Source organism: Arvicanthis niloticus, chromosome 8 (assembly GCF_011762505.2).
Source record: "Arvicanthis niloticus isolate mArvNil1 chromosome 8, mArvNil1.pat.X, whole genome shotgun sequence".
NCBI lineage: Eukaryota > Metazoa > Chordata > Mammalia > Rodentia > Muridae > Arvicanthis > Arvicanthis niloticus.
This window is the reverse complement of record NC_047665.1, coordinates 71,710,965-71,736,475: the sequence shown is the minus strand read 5'-3', so window position 1 is coordinate 71,736,475 and position 25,511 is coordinate 71,710,965. Positions and strand designations below refer to the sequence as shown.

Sequence of the window (25,511 nt, the reverse complement as noted above, 5' to 3'; positions counted from 1 at the left end):
TGCTTACCCCAAATTACAAACAATTTTGCCATGCAGTCTGATACACTCTCTGAAGCAAAGCAAAGCCTAGAGAAAAATTTTAACTTAAATCACTCAGCAATTCACAAATTGTACTCTGGTAGTGTGTGTTAGCACTACCTGCTTTTAAGGACACCTCAAAACAACATAATTAATCTTTTGTTTATACACATGCATAGGAATACTATTAAGTACACACATGCATGAAACAACTCACAATGCACACACATACAATACATGGTGTTACCTGAGTAGCTGGTTTGTTCTTATTGTCTTCATAGACAATGAATCTTTCATGTTTGATTCAACTTTTTACATGAGTTGTTTACTATCCATTCCATAAAGAGCAGATAGTAGAAAAGCAAACACTACACATACTAACTTTCCTTACTTTCTCAGTCTTCCTTGGGCTCACCACCTTTTATTCTCATTTTAAATGTTACCTCATTTCCTCTTTCCAAACAACATTGGCAGATCAAAGTAAAAACAAGACTATTTTTGTTCAACTTATAAATTCTGCATACATGTCATTTCACAGTAAATGGTCTCATTAGACTAGCAAAAGGCAGGCAAGTGCTATGACAAGTGGCAGAAAACAGAGTTTCCTTTCTAATTCTGTTTTAAACTACATGCCAGATTTTGTTTTGTAATATTCAGCCATAAAAATAACTTTAAAGCCTCTCTGCCTAGGTCTTAGTTGAGCTAACTGAAAGACAGAAGATGGACTAATTCTCCACTGCCGATCACTAACCTGTAATCTGAGTCTTCACTATGATGCTTCTCATTCATGTATACTTAGGGTCTGTAACAGTCCCACCACCCCTGAACTTGTGAGCATAGCCACTATGATTTCCTAAGTGAGATGCTGGGTTGGGTTCCCATGAGCCTTTAGTTACAATTCTTTTTTCCAATGAATGAGTATATTAGCCTTACTCTATGTATATATACATATACATCTGTACACTGCTCATGAATATGAGTGACACCAGCAGCGCTCTAACTCATACCTGAATGAAGTTCATCTTAACATAGCTGCTTTTCTGTAAAAACATGCCAGTCTCTTTATACTTTGGACTACTACAGAGCACCTGAGCACTCAGTTTAGGAATCACTTTAAGTGGCCACTGAAACCATAAGAATGCAAAAACATGTGGCATGTTTTGCAGAATATAAAAAGGATATATGTTACTGAAACTCCAAACAAGACAAAAACGCAGCTCGCCTCGCTTCCTCTGAGAACATGCACTTACTTACTACACTTCAGAATTTTCACTGCCATGCCTACATCCACAGATGACTAACAATGTGTGGCCAAGTACTGAAGAATTATGAATAAACTTGAACAAAAGAGACATTGACATATAGAATCCATAAATAATGTCGGTTAACTTTATGTCATTTCCCCTTATTGAAAGCTGCATTCTCACACCCTTTCTCACATATCAATTGCTTCTAATTAGAACACACCTTGGGGTGTCAATCTGGTTCTGACCACTGGCCTCAAATACCTGAATCCTTGGGTTCTGTCCCGAGGTCAGGAAGGTATATGCCTTGGCTAATGGCTAGCAAGTTGGTTGATACTGTTGCATTCTATGAATTCACAATTCAAAGGTTAACATGCACAGGAGCACATACCCAACAAGGAAGTTTTTCTCTTTACATGTTAAGTAAAAAGAAACAGAGAGAATTTTCTTCCCAAGAGCAAAAACGGGTGCTCCTTACCACACATAAATCTATATGAAATGTTTTTAAAGAAACCCAATCTGCTGTGAAATAAGGAATCAACCCCCACCCCCAAAGATTATTCATCTGAACTGTGGGCTGCCCAGAAAAAAGTAGTAAATTCTATCATACCGAAAAACAGGAAGCTAACTTGCTTCTTTATTCTTACCGAATAAAATTTGACAAAAGCCTCCAATCACGATTGGCATTGAGCAAAGCCTTTAAAGTGAGAACTGAGAAGTTCACTAAGCCACCAGGCCATTTAACCCATCCACCAGGCAATGAGAATTGCAGAACTGATGCATTTTACTTCCCTGGCTGGACAACTGCCAAGTGGATTCAGACCCATGGATTGCTCCCCAACCCCCATCCCGCCTCCCGAAATCACAGGGCCAATGGATGTGACTTCAAATGAGCGTGCAGTCACAAGTGCATACGCATGAACGTTAGATCAAACAGCTCAAAACGAAAAAGCACTTCTCGGAGAGAAAGAAAAAAAATACATGTCAAAAAGGGGTCAAGGGCTGAAACCTAGGCAAAACACGAGGCCCACTTCCAAAGGCTGGTCCTCCTGGCGCAGGCTAGCGCTCGCGCATGCGCCGTGGGGACAGCGGAGCTCAGGGCGCGCCACGGGATCCGGTGCGACAGGTGGATGGCGAAGCGGGGCCTGATGGGGCGCGACGGAAGGAGGGATGCTAGGGCAACAACCCTCGCAGGCCTTCCCTTCCTCCTCCATTAACTCACCAAGAGAACCACCCAGAGAAGAGTAGGGAGAGAAAGGGGAAAGAGAAGCGACTTCGGCACAGCCTTGTTAGCCTCCGCCGGCAAGCCCACCCCAAAGCTGCTGCTTCTGCGCCTGCGCCGACTGCGCGCCGCGCCACTAGGCAAGTCACGTAACCCAGACGCCCCGCCCATCTCCCCGCGGCTCCTCCCCTTCCCCGTCGGTCGCTCCACCCCCAAAGGGACAAGGCCTGCTTGTTGAAGACTATTGTGTGACGCCTGCGCGTCTGCCTTTGCTGCCTATTGTAGAATTTTTCTTTCCGTATGCACCAAGGAAAAAAGCAAATGTTTGGGTGCGGGGTGGGTCACTGTTTTCATGTCATCTTTTCCAAAGACGCAGGAACGTCTTTATCCTTACGTTTTTCTCAGACAGGAGAAGAGGTTACAAAAAAAGGAATCAGAAAAAGCCAGTTTGCCACTACCCCGTCTCCTAGCAACTGTTTCCTTAACAACCACGCGGTCAACAACGCTAAGCAGTCCCAGAAGGAGAATTATTTTCTTCCTGAAAAGGGGCTACTACAAAAGGGTCAAAGGGAAATTACACGAAAGAGAGATTTTAGTTCCTTGATAAGAGAGTAAGAAAAGGAAAAGACGGTGAGAGAAGGAATAGAGACAGTGGGAAAGTGAGCCAAAAGCTGAGTAGCTTTTAAGGCATTCCTTGGTGGCCATGGACCCCTCCTGCACTTCCGAGAGTATTTATAACCTCATACCCAGTGACTTGAAGGAGCCGCCCCAGCAACCTAGGTATGTGGGTAAGCAAAAGCGATGGCTTCAGCCCAGAGGAAGATTGCTGACCTCTTTTAAGGACTTACTGGGCTTGCATATCATAGGACTTTTTAATCTTGGGTGGCAACTTCTTAGGAACAGGTGGACAAATCTAAATAGCGTTTCATATTTCACAGAAAAAAAAAGGTGAGCTAGTATTGTCAGACGTCCATTTTATTATCATAGTCACCCACTAATATGCAATTAGTGATTCGGTTTTAGGTGGTATGTATATTGTGAAATTCCATGTCGTTGAAAAGAGAAAAAAATCTGTTTTATCAGTACGCTTTAAGAAATCTGATGTTTAATTTCACGAACTCAATGATGTATTTGACTTCTGCACTCATTTGCAGAAGTCATTTGCACGTAATTTGTGTCTAAATTGAATTCTCATTTGTTTCTAGGCCTTGGTATTTCAATTGGTTAAACAAAGATGATGGACCAGAGAGTATGTCTCAGATTTTTTTCATATCTTGTGGTTTAATGGAAGGGATATGATTGGGTGGACAAAGATTCCAAAAATATATAATTGAAGGAAATTTTTATGTATTTGTTACACTTCTGAAAATCTCCAAATCTCAAAAAGGAAACTACGAACTAAGTGTCCCAGATACTCTGCCATATAGCTATTTTGTAAACTCTATTGATATCTGAGAGAAGAAGGTGGTCCCATGCCCCCTAAGACTTGGTGGTTTCTGTTATCTACCTTTGTCTTTTGACTTATGAAAGTCACAGCCACTTTAAAAGAACTAGCACTCAGATGCACATACCCAGGAGAGAGAATCTGAGTTCAAGGCTAGCATGGGCTGCAAAGACAGACCCTGTCTCTAAAACCAAACAACCAAGAAAAAAAAATCCTCTGAGTTAAAAAAAAGATCAAGATTTACCAGTTATTATTATGGAGGTGTGCAATCAATTTGCACTTGTTTTCTGATTTGAAAATAAGTGAAGTAGACGTTCTGAGGCTCCCTCCAAATGTAATGGGCATTTTTTTTTATGACTTGAAGTGGTAACAGCAAAGTGTAACATCTTCCATTTTAACCCTAAGTGAAGATGTAACTTATATCAGAGCAACCACGATACTGCACTTCCACTCTTATTTTTTTAAGCATGATAAAACATTTCATCATATTTCTTCACCACACTAACACAAACTTTCTCCCCTCAGTCTTCTCCCTAAGATGCTTAATAACAAGAAAATATTTAAATGCACAAGTCCTGCTAGCATCATTGAATTATAATGCGAGTTTCTGGGGAGGTTGTCACAGCTCTGAAGCTCTGGCAGAGGCTGATCACTAACTGATCCCAACCATGATGTACCACACCTCACAGTCAACAAACAGTCTTCTTGTCCAACAGAAATAGAAACATTAAAATGCTGATTAACTGCAAAGAAATATATTATTTAAAACCCTAATAGAAGTTTCAAATGAATGAGTGGAAGAGATACTTCAAAATATCAGTTTTCACTTTCTGCCGTATAAATGAAGAGAAGGACATGATATGCAAACAGGGTTTTGACAGCAAGGAAAAATGCAGCTGCCATGATTTATCCACGTCACTGTCTCTCACCCACACTTCCGTAGATAGCACACAGAACTGTTGACTCACCCCAGTGGCATTCTGCATACAAACCACTGGGGACAGGAAGTGTGCCTGTGTGCCAACATTACCAGTTAAAATTAGCTGCCAAGGAAATCTGTAGATAAATCAAACTCAAACTGTTCAGAACATTATTCCATTGCAGAACAAAGTTTACCATTCTATGCAAACAACCCTGTATAACATATTTTGATAAGAGAAGCCATTTTAAGATTTTTAGGAACTTAGGTCGTCTGTTAGATTCACCAGAATTAAAAAAATTAGGGCGTTAAGACTGCATTTTTATTTTACCCAGGACTCTGAAAATAAAACAGTGTTAGATGAATTTAGTTTAAAAAGTTAACCCAATATCCAGCCAACAGATACAGTGGCAACTGATACTACCCAGAGTCACGTCCAACTTACTAGTAGGTCTGACACTGTGGGCTCTGTACTGCTTTTCACTCTCCCTGTTCATTCCCATGGGGACTCTATCAGATGATTAGCACTGTTTTAGTTGAGGCAGGTAAGAAGAACAAGGGCCGAGACTGACAGCAGTCTGACTGCAAGCTCCAACTCGCTATCAGCTTGCAACTGCCCAAATAACAGGAAGAAACTAGAGGCGCACCTTGGCTTCAGTAGAGCATTCACCTTTGGATCCTGGTAATTTAGCATGCATCCGATACTGTTCAGTATCCATACGCTGTTTTCTCCTTGTGCAGTACGATATGTTATGATGAGAATCATAGAAAAAAGAATATAGTGACAGAAAAGTAAGATGGTATTACAAATGACATAGGACATGACTGTGTGCTTGGAAGTCTTGAATCTGTCTCACTTAGATTTGACTTAGAGCTACCAGGAGGCAGTCAGTCATCCACAAAGGAAGAAATGTCTAAGTCACCGCATCATAGCCAAAAGTTAAGTCATAGCTGAGCAGAAGTATGATGCTCTTTATAGGAAACCATAAATAACTTCTCATGGTTCTTGGAGAGAGAACACAGTGTGGGATGGGAACCGGAGTCAGTATCAGTCTCACTGGAATGTTCCATGTTTTGTTGCTCTGATATTACTCCAGTGCCAGCATAGCTTAATGAAAGCAGTTTAAATGAAACTAATTCATTGGTTTAATTCAATAGTTTAATTAGACGGATTTTTCTGGTATTTAGGCCAACCCTGTCCAATAGAAATGAAATATGATTTAAAATTTTTTCTAATAGTCATTTTTAAAAGAAAAAAAAAGAAGACAAGCAAAATTAACCTTCATGACATATGCTCTTTACCCTGATGTATCTGCAGTACCATTATTTCAATATGTGGCCCCAATATCCACAAGCTGAAATCTAGATGATTATATTGACAACATTGAAATTTACTATATTTTTTTCTCAATGGCTTAAGAAAGACCATAATTACACTCAATGACATATACGTGCATTACTGGCTATAAATTAAGTACAGGGCATAACGATGACAACTAACCACTCTGGGAGTAGAAATTCATCTAATTTTGAAAACTTAATTACCCTATAGAGTCAATAGGATGAATTGAAAAAAAATCATTTCAATGTCTGTGAATGAACTTATGCGGTATTTAACTAAATGTAAAATTCTCAAGACATACTTTGGAGGACTCTCTAAGACAGTTCGGGCTTGAGAGGCAATATTAATCAAAAATTGATTAGATTAATGAGTCCACAAACACACACTCACACACTGTAGCTTCTCAGATCTCTCATTCATTACAAGGAAAATCTGAAGTGCTTTCAATTTATCAACACATTTAAGCAATATTGCTTCTTTTTGTGTATCCTTTTAATATGTTATTGATTATGATGCTGTGCTCATTGGCAATAAAATAGTTACAGTATTTTAATAAAGATGACAATTTTAGTTTCAAAATAAGTTATTTCTAGCCCAGTTTAAAATAAGTAGAAAACAGGTCCAGTCATCTGATAAAATTATCTACCACAGGGATGGAGAGATGGCTTGGCAGTTAAGAGCACTGGCTGCTTTTTTGGAGGTCCTGAGTTCAATTCCCAGCAACCACATTGTGGCTCACAACCATCTGTAATGGGATCTGATGCCCTCTTCTGGTGTGTCTGAAAACAGCTACAGTGTACTCATATACATAAAATAGATGAATAAATATTTTTAAAATCATACCTGCCACATCTTTATTTGTTTTGTTTTGGTTTTTGGTTTTTTTGAGACAGGGTTTTTCTGTGTAGTCCTGGCTATCCTGGAACTCACTCTGTAGACCAGGCTGGCCTCGAACTCAGAAATCTGCCTGCCTCTGCCTCCCAAGTGCTGGGATTAAAGGCGTGCGCCACCACTGCCCGGGCTACCACATCTTTATAAAGAGGCTGCACAATTTCAAAGATTCAATGGAATATAGCTATTTGAAAGAATTTTTCTATATACTGACATGGAAAAGTATCACAGTATATTATGTTTAAGAAATAAAACTGCACATGTACATGTACACATATCTATGTAACAAGTAAAAGAGGTCATGAATTTGCGAAAGGGCAAGAGGGGTCTATGGGATGGTTAGGAGGGAGAAAGGGGGAAATGATGTAATTATAAATCTTAAAAAAATAAAAGAAATAAATATGGAGGTAAACAAAGTTAAGCATTGATGACAGTACACTAAGAGGATGAAAGAATAAAAAAGAAAGAAGACAACACCAATTGGAGTTGCAATTTGTATAGACAAACATACACTGAGTTTATACAGGAAAACTAATTGGAAGGATGAAAAGAAGGGAACTGAGATCATTATTCATTTGTAATTGATTTGGAACAAAAACTGTTACTTATCGACTAAAATATCAGAGTTTTGTCTAACCAATGAGCATGATTTCGGCTCATATACACACAGAAAGTATTGAATCACAAATTTCCAAATTAAAAAGGAGGAGGCTATAAACAGATCCTATTTCACACCAAAGGATGCCACACCTTCTCTGCCAACTTCCACAGAAGCTTTAAGGAACAGGCTTGGCTTGAAGATCACTTCCGAAAGTTGTCTATGACTCATTCATTTCCATAATGTTCCCAGCTACTGAGTTCATGGTTGAGGGAAGGCCCTAAAGCATAGAAACAGTTTGTTTTTGCATCCATGTCTGTGTATCTATATAATGCAAACAGATAGGGGTAGGATGACTGAGTGGGAAGGGCGTGTGAGCAGAGCGAATTTATACAAGTATGAAATTGTCAAAAGTTAAAAACCCAAATTAGGAACAGATGAGGAAGAAAACAGATTACCCCACATTCCATCCCTAAGATAGTTATGCTTTGATGCATTTCCTTCCAACAATATTAGTATAAACATTTTGATATATCTATATTGGGGTAGATATTATACATAGAATTTTAATAACAACAGCATCAGGTCCTGAGGATTTTCTAAAGCTATTGAGATTTTAAAAAAACAAATCAATTTTTCAATTCTTGGTAAACAAACAAACAAGGATAATTGAACATCCACTTCCAAGCAAAGATGGGATTTATTCTCTCATCAGAAACAGAACACCAGGAACAAAACACATGGAACAAAGGTTTTCAAACACCAGGCAGAGAACAGCACAGAGCAGTCAGTCCTTCCTGAGCAAGGAGAAAGGATTGAGGCAGGCTTACAATTGCCCTCACAGACACTCTAGGGGCAACATCCTGGCCAAAGTCCAGAGAAAGGAAACAAAGCCGTTGATTATCTGAGAATTAAGAAGACAGTTAGGAGCTAAAAAGACAAAGCAGCTAGCATTCACAGAACAGTGTGCCAGCAAGGAGAGCACAGTCCAGAGCGGGGCAGAAACCTACATGAGATCTCCTTGAGCTCCTTGACTGATAGTGCAGATGTGTGATGAAATGTAACACCTCGAAAATGACCTCAGAAAGCAGCAGTGCTGTAAAGTTCGTCTGCTCACCAGCCAGAGGGGCGAAGTCTCCTTATACACAGAACACATTGCTGAAGAGACAGGGCAGAATTGGAGACAAAGCTCGAAAGCTGAAGACTTCACATCTAGCCTTAAAATGACCAAATTTTTGGACTATGATAACTGCATTCTAGAATCAAACTAAAGAGATACTAAAACAAATGTTAAAAGTAAAGGAAAAAAAAAGAAAGAAAGAAAAAGCAGGAACTATAAAACTCATGATACTTGACACCCAATAAAAAATGTACAGGCAAATCAGGTATGATGGTGCATGCCTTTAATCCCCATACTTGAAAAGCAGAGGCAGGGGGATCTCTGTGAGTTGGAGGCCAGCCTGGTCTACAAAGTGAGTTCCAAGGCAGACAGGGCTAAGCAGAGAAACCATGTCTCAAAATCAAAATAAAACAACAGAAATGAACAGGCACTCAAAGAACCAAAAAAAATATAAGTTATAACCTAAAGAAAAGTGGCCAATCTAAATAGCTAGAAATAGCACAAATAAAATACCAGACAATGGCATTTAAAACAGCTATTTTAAATATCAAAATATTCAAAGAGGTAGAAAGATGCAAGACTAAGATACAGAGATAAATGAAAGGGGTAAGAAGATACAAGTCTACCTTCTAGATGTGAAGATGACCATGTCCAAAATGAAAACAGCACACTGGGTGGGCTCAGCAGCAGGGAAGCCACTCATAAAAAAAATGTGGAATCTGAAGACACAGTAACAAACAGGAATCTGAAGACACAGTAACAAACAGGAATCTGAAGACACTGTAACAAATGGGAATCTGAAGACACTGTAACAAATGGGAATCTGAAGACACTGTAACAAACGGGAATCTGAAGACACAGTAACAAACAGGAATCTGAAGACACAGTAGCAACAACACAAAATGAAACATGGAGAATAAAGACCAGAAAAGAGAACACAGCATTGTCAAGCTAAGGACATAAATTAGGCATGGTAGTGCATACCTTTTTTAATCCTCAGGAGTCATTCCCTCTGTCTCTCTGCCTGTGGTCCCAGGGATCAAAACTAGGTCCCTAGACTTCCTGTCAAACTCCTTAACCTGCTGAACCATCTTATCAACTCACAAATATAGCCTAAAAAGCACATTAAAATTAATTGACACAAACATACAAAATAAAAGTGATTAGTGCTAAAATTTCTATGCAATCTATGAGAAAATCCCTCTAAAAATAAAGGTATCAAGTACAAAACCAGGTTGATTCAGTGATCCGACTAGCATAGGCTGCTACCCCCTTCCTTACCACCCCATATATGTGCACCCTAAAGTTATGCTGGGGAAAAGAGGATGACCTTTCTCTGAAACAAAGAGGACTATTCTTCAGTCAAGAGTCCAACTGTGCTCTGTCTAGGCGCCAACCTCTCAAGTATACACAGAAGTATCGGTATTTATTTTTAAAGATTGAAGTCACACAAAGTGTATTCTCCAACTGCAATGGAAATAAATTAGAAATCAGTTAAAAATAATTGGGAACTCTGAATCTATGAAAACTGAGCAAACACAAGCAAACTTCTTTAAAAATGAAAAACAAACGTCTAAATGAAGGCAATATGAAATGTATTTAAGGTTGCATAAAAATGAAAGCTATACTTTCCCACTACAACCCTGAGAAACAGTGTTGCTCTATGTAGTGCTGGCCATCCTGGAACTCACTTTGTAAAGCAGACTGGCCTGGAACTCACAGATCTGCCTGCTGCTGGGATTAAGAGTGTGTGCCCCAAGCCTGGTGAAAGATTTTTCAAAATATTTGGGATGCAGCCAAGGCAGTGCTTAGAGGAAAATCTATAGCTCTAAATATTCAGAAGGTCCCAAGAGTTTAAAACCTTTCCCTGGTGTGTGTGTGTGTGTGTGTGTGTGTGTGTGTGTGTATGTGTGTGTGATTATAGTGATTATAGTGATTATACCTCAAAAAACTTTTTTAAAAAGGCAAATCACACCTTAAGGAAGGGGAATAAATACTAAAGAACAGTGAGGAAAATGTTGAGATGAAGCAAGAAATCACCATTAGAGAAAAACAATGAAATTTGGATTCATTGAGAATATGATTAAACTGCCAGTAAAACTGTCTGTGGCTTGCAGCTAGGAGACATATACATCACTAAGAACAGCAGCGAGGGAGGAGACATCCCAATTAATGCTAGGGACAGCCAGAGGATGATACAAATGAATACCCTTGCCCTAGTCCCTGTTTTAGCCTAGTGTGTGTAAGTGTAATGGATGCTGTTTCAGATTGTTATTCTTTATGCCCTCTCTTTGTTATCAATATAGACATACATAAAGCAGAATTTTGTGGCTGTTTTTAATCATTAAGTATTTTGCACTAGAAATAGAAATGCTAAAATTTTTAATTTTTAATTTCAGGTATACGTCACTGTTTAGAACAACTATAAAAGATGACATGAAGAAAATCAAAACTGCAATGAAAACCATGGGGCCTGCAAAAGTAGAAGTACCTTCCCCAAAGGATTTCCTAAAGAAACATTCCAAGGAGAAAACACTACCACCCAGTAGGTTAAATCACTTACTGTTTTTAAATATTAGAATTGTTGGTAGGTAATTTAGTTACCATTATGTTACCATCGATGAATATTAAATATACACAGGCAACAGCAACTTACCTAATAGTAAGTCAGGCTTAGGAGACTAGGAGAAAGAAGAAGTATAACTTGGTTCCATACAGACTCTTGGTGGAGCAAGCATCTTGAGTAGTTACTTCTTGACCTATCCAAAGAGACCCCATCTCCAACAGCACATGCTTCAGTATCCATCCCCTGGTGTGTATCTTTAATACGAAGCATTTATGAAAAGGGTTAGCACCCCAGGTATAGTGTTTGATTGATGGTCCAGGTTACCACTCATTTTGTAATAATAATAATAATAATAATAATAATAATAATAATAATAATAATAATAATAGTGTCTGTGAAAATATCCAGAGATCATTGGGCTTCCAATGTAAAGCTTTATTAATTTATTCCTGGGCTTTGTTATAATTTTCTCTTAAAAAATAATTCTGGTTAATACTGAAAGGATGCTGGTTTTGTATAAGCTTATTTTAAGTGTTAAAACTGAATACGGGCTGCTGTAGCCTTTATAATCGCCATCAAAACTGTACTGTGATCTATTGTTTTCACCCTCTTGCTTTTTATGCTGCTGTTCAACATCAAATCGATTACATTGTGCTTAATTTTGTATTTTGATTAATTACATTCTTTCTGCTTAAGTACTTTTACAGAAGTACGATTGACAAATGAAAAGCAATGCATCTTTGATGTAGACAAACCAATAAATTCTTGGATATATACATTTTTTTCACCTTAAGAATTTATATATGTTGGAATGAAACCTCAATACCAGTGGTACATATTTAGACGTCCTGAATAGTGGTAAGCAATAACGTTTACTTTTGAACATTAACAATGAAATGTTATGTTTAACAGAAAAAAAGTTTAATAGGTGCTCTCCCAAGAAGCCTGCAGTGCCCTTGAGGACCGATCATCCAGTCATGGGAATACAGAGTGGAAAAAACTTCATAAACACAAATGCAGCTGACGTCATCATGGGCGTGGCCAAAAAGCCCAAGCCAATTTATGTTGACAAAAGAACTGGAGATAAGCATGATCTTGAAACTTCAGGACTATTTCCCAAGTACATCAACAAAAAGGTAGCCCTTTATTTGTAAGTAAGAGACATGAGATTCCAAAGTCCTCCAAGAGAGCTCCTAGCCGTCTCTATGAGATAGATAAGCAGTGTGCTCCCTCGACAAAGTCCGCTCATTCCCATTGCTTTGTGGTCTGTGTGAGGCTCACATTTAAAGCATGAATGCCATCTTCTTCAATTTTAGTTACTAATGTACTTAATAGCTACAGCAGTCTCTAAAAAAAAAAAGTTAACTATCAGTGTGGTAAAAACATCACTAAAGGCAGTCACTACTGTAAATCTGGAGGGACGCACCTTTCAGGAGGTCCTGAGATGTAGTCATTCACCTGCATCAACATAGGGGTAGGATGAGAATCGAACACATGAAGTTTCAGAGCCACCCGTCCTGTCAATCTCTCTGAAATAACCCGTGTTACTATTTTAGTGAAAGCCAATTTATGTGATCTGAGTTTGGGAAAAGCACTGTAAAGGGATTAATGGCTTGGGTTCTTGATTTCTACCTGGCAAGGTGTTCATCGGGGAGGGACAGAATTTTATTTGCTAGACATTATATAAAAAGTAAATTCATGAAACTAGTAAATTAGCAGTTTGCAATTAGTAAAAAGACGGTTTTTAAATATAAAAACTTACAAAGAAAAATACACAAATCATACTCTATTTTATATACTTTATAGAGCATTAAAGTACATGTGAACACATACTAAAATCAGCTGCAAAGTCCTAAATATTAATAACAAATAATAATTAGTTGTGGTCAAAAATAGAAAAGGAATAAGAGAAAGGAAGGAAGGGAGGGAGGGAGGGAAGGGAGGGAAGGAGGGAGGGAGGGAGGGAGGGAGGGAAGGAGGGAGGAGGAAAAGAGAGAGCTCAAGGAATGAAGGGGCAGAGGGTGAGAGGAAAACTGGAAAAGGGGAAAGAAAAGGAGAAGGAAAAACAGATGAGAGAGAAGGGGAGGAGAGGGAGGAGATGGGGAAGGGATGGGGACAGGAGGGGAGGAGAGGGGAGGGTGGACTCCAACAGTGAGGAATGAGTCTAGGTAGTCCTGTGATGCACTGCATACCACCCTGAGTGTGGAGATGAAGACAGGCCACATTCAGAGCACAGCATTCATTCTCTGGGAAATTCCTCTCATCCAGCAAGCTATGATGATCTCCAGAAAACCTCAGCTGTCATCGGTCATTGGCTCCATGCTAAGAACATTACTAAGGCTTCTCTGGATATTTCTTCTATGTATCTTGTCCCATCACTGAAAAAAGTGGCCTCCTGGCTCCTTCAAGTCACTCCCAACCCACTGTTGATCTGTTACGACAGCAAGGGCTGCCCATGCTCGCAGCCTCTCCTCTGGACAGTCTCTGTTTATGCTCCCCATGTCAATATGCTTTTTTATTTGAACAAAAAAAATGTTGAAGTATCCATCATAGAAACATGACACTTGCAGACCCACCTACTACCTGCGTGTGTTTATCAAGTCACAAAGGCACACACTTACTGTTCTTTCTTTTGCTGTCTCTTTTCACAAACTTATTTGTTCAACTGTTCATTATTCAGAGTTAACTCTAAAAAAAAAAAAATCCATGATAAGTAATGGAGGTCACAGCATCTCTGTTTGGTTTTTATTGCTATTTTATGTGGTAGACTGCATGACCAAAACCATCATAGTTGGAAAGGGTTTATTTAGTCTTACAGCTTATAGTCCATCACAGAAGGAACTCAGAGCAGAAACTCCACGCAGGAATGGGGAGACAGGAGCTGGTGCAGAGGCCATGAAGGGGTGCTGCTGACTAGCTTGCTCCCCGTGGTTTGCTCAGTAGCTTTCTTAAATAAAACCCAGGACCACTGGCCCAGGGATGACACCACCCAGAGTGAGCTGGGCCCTCCCATATCAACCATTAATCAAGAAAAGCCCAAATAGACTTGTTTTAGAAGCCAATTTGATGAAGACATTTTCTCAATTGAGCTTCTATCCCCCCAGATAACCCTAGCTTATGTCAAGTCAACAACAACCACAACCATTGTCAGATGGTAAAGGGAATACAATGTGGAGAAAACCAAATGGACAACTCCTCTCTCTCATTAGTTCTAAATGAATTATATGTCATTTATGCTTTAAGATTGTGGAGACAAACTGAAAGATGAACAAGCATATGGGGTGTATCTCAGTAACAGGGAGCTAGCATTTCAAACTCTAACTCGCTGCCTGCTAATTTTGGGATCTGTGGCATGCCATGGAATCGACCACAGGGGTATAGTGAGCATTAAATGACATTAAGTGGACTAAGTACCTGACAATGTCTGGCACCTAATAAAAGAGCCAGAATGGATAAACATTATAATAGAACAATTAGTGACAAGATTCATCAGCCTCCAGCCACTTAGCTTGTAGGAACCTGTAAGATCGCTAAGGCTTTTGTTCATTTGCCAGATTTTTTTTTTCTTAAAATGTATTACACTGGTCCCATTCCTAAACATAACATGCCAAACATAATCTAACCTTTTAGAAAACATATTTTATTATGGGGCAGGGCAGTGTGCATGTGCCACAGCTCACAGGCAGTGAATTGTTTCCATGACTACCAGACCCCTCATGGCTGCTACCTTGGAGATAACTTCCCTGGGTTCTTTATCTTCAGCTGCTTCCCTTTCATTGCCCTTCTTAGCCCTTGATTACATCAGAGCACGTGCGCACGGTATAGTATACTTTTCTTCCTTGGTATTACAAGGTTGCCTTGTGGGTACCAATATCCACAAATGCTTGTGGCCTTCATAGGAATGGCTTAGTGGATGTGTGTAACATGCATAACCTGTTATGGGCTTTATTTTATCTCTAGATTTCTTAACATAACCAGTATATGGCAAATACTGTGTACAACATTGGTATACCATGCTACTTAGGGAAGAATAATGAGGGGAGGGGAGTCTGTAGGCATTCAATACAGATATAGATTAGTTTTTTTAGCTTTATTTATTTTTATGTGTATTTTGCCTGAGTATTTTAATGAGTATTTTGTCTGCATGTATCTCTGTCCACCAAGTATGTGAGTAGTACCTGTGAAGGCCAGAAAAGGTTGCTAGATCCCCTGAAACTGAAGTTACAGATGGTTGTAAGCCTCAATGACAGGGCTGGGAACTGAACTCAGGTCCTCTGAAGATGCAGCCAGTGTTCTTTAACTTCTGAGCCATCTCACCAGTCCAAGATACAATGCTTAATGTTTTCTTCTTTTGAGGTTGACTTAACAGATCTCTCTGCCCAAGAATAAGAACCCTATGAGGAAAGAAACCTTACTTTTCTGTTGCCTATTATTCTTAGTACTCGTTATAGTCTCTAATACTGTGTTGAAAACTGAACACAGAGACATTGTGTTCCTCTAGACAGTGACACTACATTCACTAATCTGAAAGAAGTATAGCCAGTATCCTCACCATCAGTCTCTGTGAACATCCCAGGAGCCTGAACAGGCAGCTTGCCCTTCCAAATCAACCTTAGAGGTCAGAGTCAAGCTTCCCTTGAAGTTCTTGTGCCTGATGCCCATGAAGGGCTTGCTTTTATGGCTTATGAGGGTTTGTCTTTTTTATTTAACCATATTTCAAAGAAAAATGAGAGAGAGAGAGAGAAAGAGAGAAAGAGAGAAAGAGAGAAGAAGAGAAGAGAAGAGAAGAGAAGAGAAGAGAAGAGAAGCCTTGTAGATACTCAGGAGATTTCAAATAAAAGCTGAATTACATAAAATACAGGAAAGAAAAACCAAACCAAGTCTTTTTTTAAGACTTTTTTTAGCTGTGTATGTGCACTTGTGTCCATGTGCATGCCAGTGCAGGTACCTACAAGAAGAAGACATCAGATCCCTTGGAACTGGAGATTCTGGTGGTTCTGAGCCACTTGAGTGGGTTCTGGGACCTTAACTCGGGTCTTCTGCAAAGACAGCAATGGTTTCTTAAGCATGGAGCTTCTCCATAGCCTCAGAAAAGCCAACTCCTAAAAGTAAAAGTTTCTGGGTGTGGTGATGTTAGTCTCAGCACTCTCCCAAGGCAAGCGGATCTCTATAAATTTGTGACCAATCTGGTCTTCATAGAAAGTTCAAGGCCAACCTGGGCTACTCTGTCTTTAAAAAAAAATGTCTAGAGCTTAAGAATAGACACTGGTAATAGAAGAGAGAAGACAAATTGCTACAAGATCTCTCGTGTGCGTGTGTGTGTGTGTGTGTGTGTGTGTGTGTGTGTGTGTAAGTGTGTAATATACACGGATGTGAAGGTCAGAGGACAACTTATAGATGTCACTTCTCTGCTTCCATCATGTGAGTTCAGGGGATTGAATTCAGATTATTAGACTTGGTGGCAAGTACCTTTCTTTACACACTAAGCCAACTTTCTGATCTAGCATCTTATTTTAAGAGAGCAGAATGAAGTACCTCTAACTTTTGGAAGCGGTGTGTGTGTGTGTGTGTGTGTGTGTGTGTGTGTGTGTGTGTGTGTAATCGCTGAATTTTGCCAATTTGCCTAGTTTTTGTTTGCTGGGTCATTCTTTTTTTTTTAAGATTTTGTTTATTTAATGTATATGAGTACACTACAGCTGTCTTCAGATACACCAGAATCATTACAGATGGTTGTGAGCCACCATGTGGTTGCTGGGAATTGAACTGAGTACCTCTGGAAGAGCAGTCAGTGCTCTTAACCATTGAGCCATCTCTCCAGCCCTGGGTCATTCTTTTTTCTTCAATATTTAAAACAACAAGCATGCTTGTTCTCTAGTCCTCGGTTGCTATGTTCACACATAGAAGACTGCTCAGGAAACTGATTGTTTTTTCTCTGGAAATCCTCACAGGATTATGGTGTCACACCCGAGTACATATGCAAGCGAAACGAGGATGTGAGGAGGGCACAGGAAGAGTATGACAGTTACATCCAGGAGAACCTTAAGAAAGCTGCCATGAAGAGACTCTCGGACGAAGAAAGGGAGGCGGTTCTGCAGGTGAGGCTTTCTAACTCTCCAGCCTCCCCTCCAGCCCTGCTCGCTACTGAAGCCAGGGCTTCCACTGCCTCAAAACCGTCTCTTTGGGCTCTAGCAAAAATGCTCAGAGTAAAGCTTACTCTTTCAAAAAAGAAAGGAAAAAACAAAAGCAACCCATAATACAGAGATGCAGAAAATATTTTGTTTCTAATTTGGTGAGTTTAGGTTGTAGGGAAGCCCGTGTTCTCCTACAACAAACTGGTATTTTATTAAAAGAGTGAGAAAACACTTTCATTCACTAAATTTACTTTTTAAAGCACTCACAAAGGAGCTATTTTTCACTAGATGGAGCTCTAGAATAATTGAAGCTGTGCCCAAGCTACTTTTTTTTCATTCCAGTAATTCAACTACACAAATTATTAAGTGAATGGGTATTAGGTTTCACATATGTGTCCTCTATTTTGAATAAATGAGCCACATGACATATTGTCGCTGTAGTTGAATGGAAGAGGTCTATCTGAAGTGGGAGGCATCAAGAGACGAGCAGGCTGTGACACTGTCATTTGCACAGAACAGTTACTAAGCACCTGCTTGTCCTCTTCTGCCACCACGCTGACCCTTAAAGAAGTGACATAATGATTCTTTTTTCCATTATTTTGAAAGCTTTCTATAAGACAATATCCAATGACTTCATAAAACAAGAGGATTTTGGGGGGGATATAGCTCAGTAGTAAAGAGCTTGTCTGACGAATGTGGGTACATAAACTGTGGAATGTGACAGTGTGTGTTTGTAATCCTGGGGTCCCTGTGCCAACATGGAAGGCATGGATTGACAGGAGAGTCCCTGGAAGCTCATGGGCCAGTTAGTCTGGCATACAAGGAGACTATCTCAAACAAGTTAGGCAAGGACCAATAGCTGAGGTTGTCCTCTGACCACCCCACAGGAATCATAAATACATCATAAATACATACATACACACACACACACACACACACACACACACACCATAAAAACCAAAACTTTCTCTTATTAATAAGTGTTGAAAATGGGCCACATGCCATTATGATTCCTAACATTTAATGGATGTCACCATAAGCACCAATAAAGATTTATTAAATGTCCACTCTCTACACAGTTTTAGCCTGAGCCATGAAGATACCACAAGTGGTATAAGATACAAGTTTTGCTACAGAGAGTGCTGTAATTGGATTGGTAAGACGTGATCTGTATAATGCACCAGATAGACAGGAGTGTGTGTGTGTGTGTGTGTGTGTGTGTGTGTGTGTGTGTGTGTGTGAAGCTTAAGAACAATCTAAGGTAGTTGTCAGCACCAAATGACATCACTTTTAAGAGGAGCTGCAGAGTGAGAAGCACCCAGACGCCAGGGGGAACTGTAGAGCAGGGGCTTCTCTGTTGAGGAAGCAACATGATGGAATGTTGAAAATATACAGGGGATGAGGGTAGGTATGGCAGGCAAGAAGTGGGGAATTGCAGGTCATTTCAGGAGGTCAGGGCTCATAGCCCATTATTTTTCAATTATTACTTGGCTTCGGGAAGCACATGCCTCTGCAAAAGCCAGATCATCATGTCCGCAGGACTGCATGAGGCTGGAAAATGGGAACAGGAAGGCCTTCCTCAGAGTGCAAAGGCTCCTCCCTCCTGTGCCTTTGGCCGTAGTGGAGAAACATTCTTTGCTTTCCTCTTCTGGTCACCCCAGGACCTCCCTTTGATGCTTCAGTAGCAACATAGTAAATTCTTCATGGAATGCCTCACTCCCCAGCTAGTGCATAGCCAGTGCATACTCGGTTATAAAGCTAATTGTGACCCTACTGACAAGCCTTGCTTCCCGTGCAATTCAAAACTGCAGAGGTCCATGGTACAGGTGTTGTACATACGCCCTGAGCTCCTTCTTTAAACGAGTAGCAGCCCCATTGCACCTAGACGGGACCATCTGAGCTAATGATTCCAAACACCTCATTTCTACAGATGAGGAGATTAAATGCAAATATCATAAGCAGTTCATCTGTGTGTTTATTCCTTCCTCAATTGGTGGATACCTATGTGTTTATGGTCAAGAATCTAACACAGAAAATAAACACAGCCCTTACTCTAGTGAACTGGAACACTTGCCTTTGGCCACATATCATCAAGTCTGTGTCGGGACTAAAGCCACATCTAACAAACCCTGGGCTGGTGTTTTTCCCACCAAAGACTAGATGGGTAAAAGGGAAGTTGTGTGAGTCTGGGTTGCAGTGGGGAAACAGAAGACAGACTCAGCTGGGGTTCTGAAGGGAGTTTTGAAAGAAACGATAGACAGAAGGGAAGTCTATTGAAGGGAACCAGCAAGGCCCTGAGACCTCCAAGACCAGGGACAGGGAAGTGCAGCACCATGTATAGACATAAGGACTGCGAGATGGGAACAAAGGACCGTCAGTGTTCTCAGTACATAATGAGCTGGAAAGACCTCACGGTACAGGACACCCGGAAGTGTATCCAAGAGTATAGATGGCAAGGGGGTAGGCTCAATCTCTCCCCCCTCTCTCCACAGCTCCTTCAGAGGACAGAAGGACAAAAAGCAGGAAGTTCACTCTAGCTGTGTCATAAGGCAGGGCAGGGAGGTAGAGAGTGTTTGGGAGCCAAGGACCCAAGAACAGGAAATGGAAGGCAATTTTTATGGCTCACTATTTGAAATTTTACATCACTAACAATATTATTTGAGTACAAAAACAGGAGAAAAAAATGAAAAAATTAAAAGGATACATTTCTATTGCTCCAATGGATAAAAGATCGTTTTGTAAGATAAAGTAAACAACAACAAAAGGTTTAAAAGCAGCAAAGGGGGCTGCGTCAACATGATACAAAATTATATTGAGTTTCCATCCTTAGCTGTTGACTTTGATCCAGACAGTGTTGTACATTCTAGGAGTTAAAAGCAAACTACCCTTCAAAAAGAAATCCACAGGGGGAAAGATGTGCTTCTGGGACCACAAATAATATGAAAATATTCCCCAACTCGCTTGAAACCCCTTTGATATTTGAAAGTATATAAATGTATGCATCTTCTCTCTGCGGTAGATGCCTGTGTGGCACACTGTGGAAACATGTTCAGGTTCCACAATGAGGTACCAGGGGGAGGCAGAGTGTCTTTGAGGACTTCTCTTCAGGACACATGCCGTGTGCTATTAAAAGCTTCCGTGACCAGACTCCCTCTTGAGAGAGTTAAAGTCCAGTGATTACAGCTTCTACCTTTTGTCATCCCAGATCTTTGCTTCAATCTGACTCAGAAAGAGACCAAGTCACCTGTCCCATGTCCCTAACCAGTGTGTCTTACTTAGCATATCCCATCTGCTCGTTGCTTTACCTAAATACAGAAGTAAATCACTGAAACTTTTGCTCCCCACAGGTTTCTATTTACTGTGACATCATCATTATATAAGATAAGATAGTTCCAATTCTTTTTTTTTTTTTTTTTTTTTTTTTTTTTTTTTTTTTTTTTTTTGCTTAGCAAAATACTGATACAAATAATTACTGGGAATCATTCTGGGAATCATTGCAACATTTTTCATAAATGCACCTAATGGGCTTTGATCATATATGCCCCTCATGGCCTTCGCATGTTTCTTCTCCCTCTTACTGATCTCTTCTCCTTTGCATTTCCTCCCCTGTTTGTTACCAGTGTTTGAAGTTGGCACACAGAGTGATGGGAATCGAGATGCACTTCATGCTATGCGGCTTTGAACTCTGTTCAAGTTTGTTCTCCTCCCCAGTGGCCTCTCCCATACTCCCTGACCTTCTCTGCTGGTCTTTTTCTGCACAAATGGGCCTCCTTTCTGTTCTCTTGTCACATTGATCCATTACCCTCTCCTTTTACTGCCCTGCTTAAGATCTGTTCCTCCTCTGTCCCCTCCTCCCTCAAGACTCCTCCCTGCTTCTATGATTTAGACACGTGAGTGCACACACACACACACATGTAACATACATGAACATACAAATATGCATACTTTTATGTCTATGTTCTCTGTATCAGGGTAATGTGAAGCCTCTTAGCTTCCTACCAGCAGCCTATACAGATTTCTTCCCCCCACAGCCTCACCAGTATTTGCTGGCATTCATGTTTCTCAAAGCAGCCATTCTGCCAGGGATGAGATGGGAGACCTCAAGAGGTTTTAATTTGAATTTCATTGATGGCCGAGGATACTGAACATTTTCTCAGCTATCTAATGGACAGCTTCTGGATTTCTTCTTTGGAGACCTATTTGTTCTGTTTCTTAGACAATGAAGCAGGCTGAATGATTTGTGCTTGTCTTTGTTCCCTATTCTGAAAGCTATGTCTTCACTGTGCCGATTATTTCCTTTGCTCTGAAGAAGCCTAGTTTACATTTTCATTTTATTTTACATGTATCCGTGTTTTGCCTGCATGTATGTATGAGTGCACAGCACCTACATGCCTAGTGCCTGTGGAGGCTAGAGAGAGGGTGTTGGATCCCCTACAACTGAGTTACGGATAGTTATGAGCTGCTGTGTGGAAGATGGGAGCCACACTGTGGCATTTTAGAAGAGCAGCCAGTGCTCTTAACTTCTGAGCCCTCTCTGCAGACCCCAAGAAACCCTTTACTTTCATGCAATCCCATAGGTCTGTCAATCTTCGGGCTGGTTTCCAGTGCTGTTGCAGTTCTGTCGCCTGTGCTGATGTTCTCAAGTATTTCCCACGCATCTCCCCAGTTGTTTCAAAGCTTCGGGTCTTACCTTAGATCCCTTCTATACATTTTGAACTGATTTGAGTAATTTCATTCTTCTACACTCGGAAATTCCATTTTCTCAGCTCCATATTTTGAAGAGATTCTCCTTTTCAATGTGTGTTTTTGACACTTTGGTCAAGAATTAGGTAGTTATGTACCTGTGGGTTTATTTCTAGGTCCTCTATTCTATTCCATCAGTCTGCTTATCTGCATTTGAGACAGTACCATGCTGTTTTTGTTACTGTGGCTCTGTAATATGGTCTGAGATGAGGTATTGAGAGTCCTTCAGCATTGCTCTTTCAATAAAGTCTGTTTTGGCTATTCAAGGCTCTTGAAGATTTGAAACTGACACATATGTGTTCAGAGGTGGAGGCAGGGTCAGTTGAACTAGTGGACTCCCATCCTTTCCCAGCTTTATACTGCTGCTGAGTAGATATTGGAAAACTAGATGTTTACCAGGTCTGTCTGCACTTTGGTGGCTTTACTCTTTGTCTCAGGAATCTCTGATGGCCACATGTAGCTTTTCAGCCTGTGGGATGGATAATTGTCTTATCCTTCAGATACAACCTGTACTACATCCCTGTGATGGCTACTGTTCTAGCTGGAGATGTCTCCCAAATGTCTTGGGGGTGTGAGAAGCAACCACAGCACTGAGATCTAGTCAGGCAGAAACTGTCTCTATACTTGCCAGAACTTTTTAATATGCCATGTTGGAGGGAAACCGCTTTTAGGTAACAGACCAGGCCTGGAACATCAGGTTTCTGGGGCTATATGGCAGTGCAGGTCAGTAATCGTGGTCCAGAGGTTGATCAGACTAAGAGCTATCTGACTGCAGGGCTATTCTTTGTCAATGAGATCTGTTTCTGGCCTCCAGGGTCAGATTATCCTCCCCCATGCACTTCCCTCCCCAGCTTCCTGTTGCCTACAGCCTGGGCTTGTCAGCATCCAGCCTGCTGCTCTTCACTTCTGCCTCCAGAGACTTCCCACACCCTGACGCTGTGGCAGGCCAAACTGAAGCTCCTAGGCCTGTTCTCACGCTTCAAGGAAGCTTAGTTTTTCATAGGATCTTGCTCAAGATACTGCCTGTTAGTTGCCCTGAGTCACCCAGAATGACACTGTGGGATTTCTCACTGTCTCACCAAAACCCACAGCTGGAGTGGCAGCTTGTGATGCTGCCTTGGGCTTGTCCTGATGGATAGTGAGATCGCCTGTTGCCTGTGTGGGTCAACCTTTAGAAGTGGCATCTGTTTCTTCTCAGCCTGCATGACCCAGCTTGGCTTTCTCCTTGTTCACGTGGCATCTGCTCTTTTGGGGCGTTCCTTTGCTTCCTTTGTGGACTTCCAAAGCCCATTCTTTCTCTCTTAAAATGCAGCTTACTTTTTCTTTGTGTCTGGAAGTGTGCACACGTGCAAGCATGTGAGTGCATGTGCACTCATACGTAGAGGTCACGGATCAATGTGGGGGGACTTCTTCTGCCACTGTCTACTGTATTTTTTGAGAAAGGGTCTCCCACTGAACCTGGAGTTTTCAACTCAGCCAGGCTGGTTGATCTGAAAGCTCCTGTTGTATCTTCTTGTCTCCACCATCATGCCCAGGAGTGGAGTTAGTTACAGACAAGTGTGTAAATAAAATGATCTATGATCTCACAATGAATGAAAAGTGCTACTTTGTAAAACTTCACTAAATGAATCCAATTAGTAGATTAAGGCCACATTGTCAGTGGAGCCCCCTGGTGCACTGTAATGAGAAATGTAACTAGGCAAAGATGGAAATGGCATTTATAGCTCCTAAGAGATCCTTAATTTTGAATTTGTTGATTTCAGAGACCATAAAACATTAACTACGTTATTAAATTAGCATGTGTTCTGCATTTAATGACATTCCAACCATGTCTAGAATACATTAACAGGAAGTATGGACCTCTTGACTCTATAGAAGATAATTTTAGTCTTTGTAATATACTGAAAAAGATACACAAAAAGGTCATTGTAAAACTGAATTTTGCTATTTTTCTTACAATAACATTTTACCAAATAAAATATGAATATGCCAGTCAAAATTCAGGCTTCTGATGTGACCTCCATGTTCAAGAATAAGGATTAAAAACAGAAAATTCTGAACAAGGGAGGAGGTGAAGGTAGGGGTGGGGTGGTTTGTTATATAAAGTGTCTACATTATGAGCATCGGGAGCTGAGCTTGATCTCCAGAACCTGTATGGGAATGCCAGGCATGGAGACATGTGCTGTCATCTTAGCAGTAGCATGCAAGAAACAGGTAGATCTCGGCAGTGGGGGAGGGGGCAGCAGTGGGAGGGACCACTGGCCAGCTAACCTAAGTTCCTGAGTTCCAGGCTGCAAAGAGGTAGGGTGGTAGTCCTGAAGATGATACACGAGATTGTCTTCTAGCTTCCACTGACTTGCTCACACACATGCCCAGGCGCACACACAAATATACATGAGCACATATGTACATATACATACACATACACACACAAATGCTTTAGAAAGACAAAACTTTTCAAATAAATGTATGAAAAATATTTCCAAAACCAACTTTACTTGGGACTATCAGTTTTCAGATTGTTGATATTTATTACAGCATTTGCTATAAGCTTGGCTCCACAACGCTCATAGCTCTGCACTTACATATCAGACGCTAAAAATCAAGCTACAGCCACACTGCTGGTAAAGCAAGTCAGTGCTCCCAGCAGGGATGGAGCAGATGACAGAGGGCAGTGCTCTGCTTCTATACTTGTTTTCTGTTACTGTAGCCAAGTCCAGGACAGACAGGATATCATTTCCAAAGTTCCTCCAACAGCCGTCTGCACCTTCTCAGTCAATTACAAATTCTCAGTCAAATTACAGGCAATTTTGTTACTGGTTCCTTGTGCAGTCTACCTGTTATGTCAAGGTCTCTTTACCATTTGCAGGGGCTGAAGAAGAACTGGGAAGAAGTACACAAAGAGTTCCAGTCCCTCTCGGTGTTCATCGATTCCGTACCAAAGAAGATTCGCAAGCAGAAGCTGGAAAACGAGATGAAGCAGCTGGAACACGACATCAGTATCATCGAGAAGCACAAGATCATCTACATCGCTAACAAGTGAGCCAACTATTGAAGCACAGGAAAAAAAAAAAAAGAAAAAAAGAAAAAACTCACACCGACATCAAACTAAACCCACTCTTCTCAAAGAGGACTATGAAGAGAATAAAGCTTTCACTGAAAATGTAGGCAGTGTTGAAAAAATAGTTGAATTATTTGTTTGTTCTAGAAAAAAATTTCTCCTCCGTTGTCAGAGATCTACTTATAAACAAACCATTAAAGCCGAAAGCTGTA

At 40.6% G+C, this 25,511-nt stretch overlaps 2 protein-coding genes and 1 long non-coding RNA gene across 7 annotated transcripts in view; 2 read left to right on the top strand and 1 right to left on the bottom strand.

The window, feature by feature from the left end:
• The window catches only part of Thnsl1 (threonine synthase like 1), a 6,966-nt gene extending 4,346 nt beyond the window's left edge, over positions 1-2,620 (bottom strand). Inside the window, exons 1-2 of one of the 4 annotated variants that reach the window (XM_034511054.2) lie at positions 2,485-2,620; positions 8-66 (exon numbers count right to left, since the gene is read on the bottom strand). The gene's annotated coding sequence lies outside the window, so the exon portion shown is untranslated. Of the gene's footprint in view, positions 1-7; positions 67-1,909; positions 2,347-2,484 lie in introns of those variants that run through there. The other 3 variants (XM_076939598.1, XM_076939599.1, XM_076939600.1) reach the window with 3 other exon arrangements.
• Enkur (enkurin, TRPC channel interacting protein) lies at positions 2,486-25,511 on the top strand. 2 transcript variants are annotated; one of them, XM_076939601.1, is made up of 5 exons: positions 2,486-2,624; positions 11,198-11,343; positions 12,277-12,500; positions 17,313-17,459; positions 25,108-25,511. In XM_076939601.1, exons 2-5 carry the CDS (start codon positions 11,235-11,237, stop codon positions 25,279-25,281), a joined length of 654 nt encoding a protein of 217 aa, XP_076795716.1. In that variant the 5' UTR covers positions 2,486-2,624; positions 11,198-11,234; the 3' UTR covers positions 25,282-25,511. The 2 variants fall into 2 exon arrangements, with proteins under 2 accessions (XP_076795716.1, XP_034366944.1); XM_034511053.2 differs by lacking the exon at positions 2,486-2,624 and adding an exon at positions 2,705-3,264.
• Positions 3,271-7,031, top strand: LOC143443376 (uncharacterized). Its single transcript, XR_013112315.1, has 2 exons — positions 3,271-3,432; positions 6,841-7,031. It is a non-coding gene; the product is annotated as an uncharacterized LOC143443376 (long non-coding RNA).

What these genes read in the sequence shown, in the direction of transcription:
- Enkur (XM_034511053.2), top strand. Translation starts at nt 3,188, where the DNA reads ATGGACCCCTCCTGCACTTCCGAGAGTATTTATAACCTCATACCCAGT. An exon ending in GAGCCGCCCCAGCAACCTAG is followed by an intron (nt 3,265 to 11,197) that starts GTATGTGGGTAA and finishes TTTTAATTTCAG; the next exon opens with GTATACGTCACTGTTTAGAA. An exon ending in AAAGGGAGGCGGTTCTGCAG is followed by an intron (nt 17,460 to 25,107) that starts GTGAGGCTTTCT and finishes TACCATTTGCAG; the next exon opens with GGGCTGAAGAAGAACTGGGA.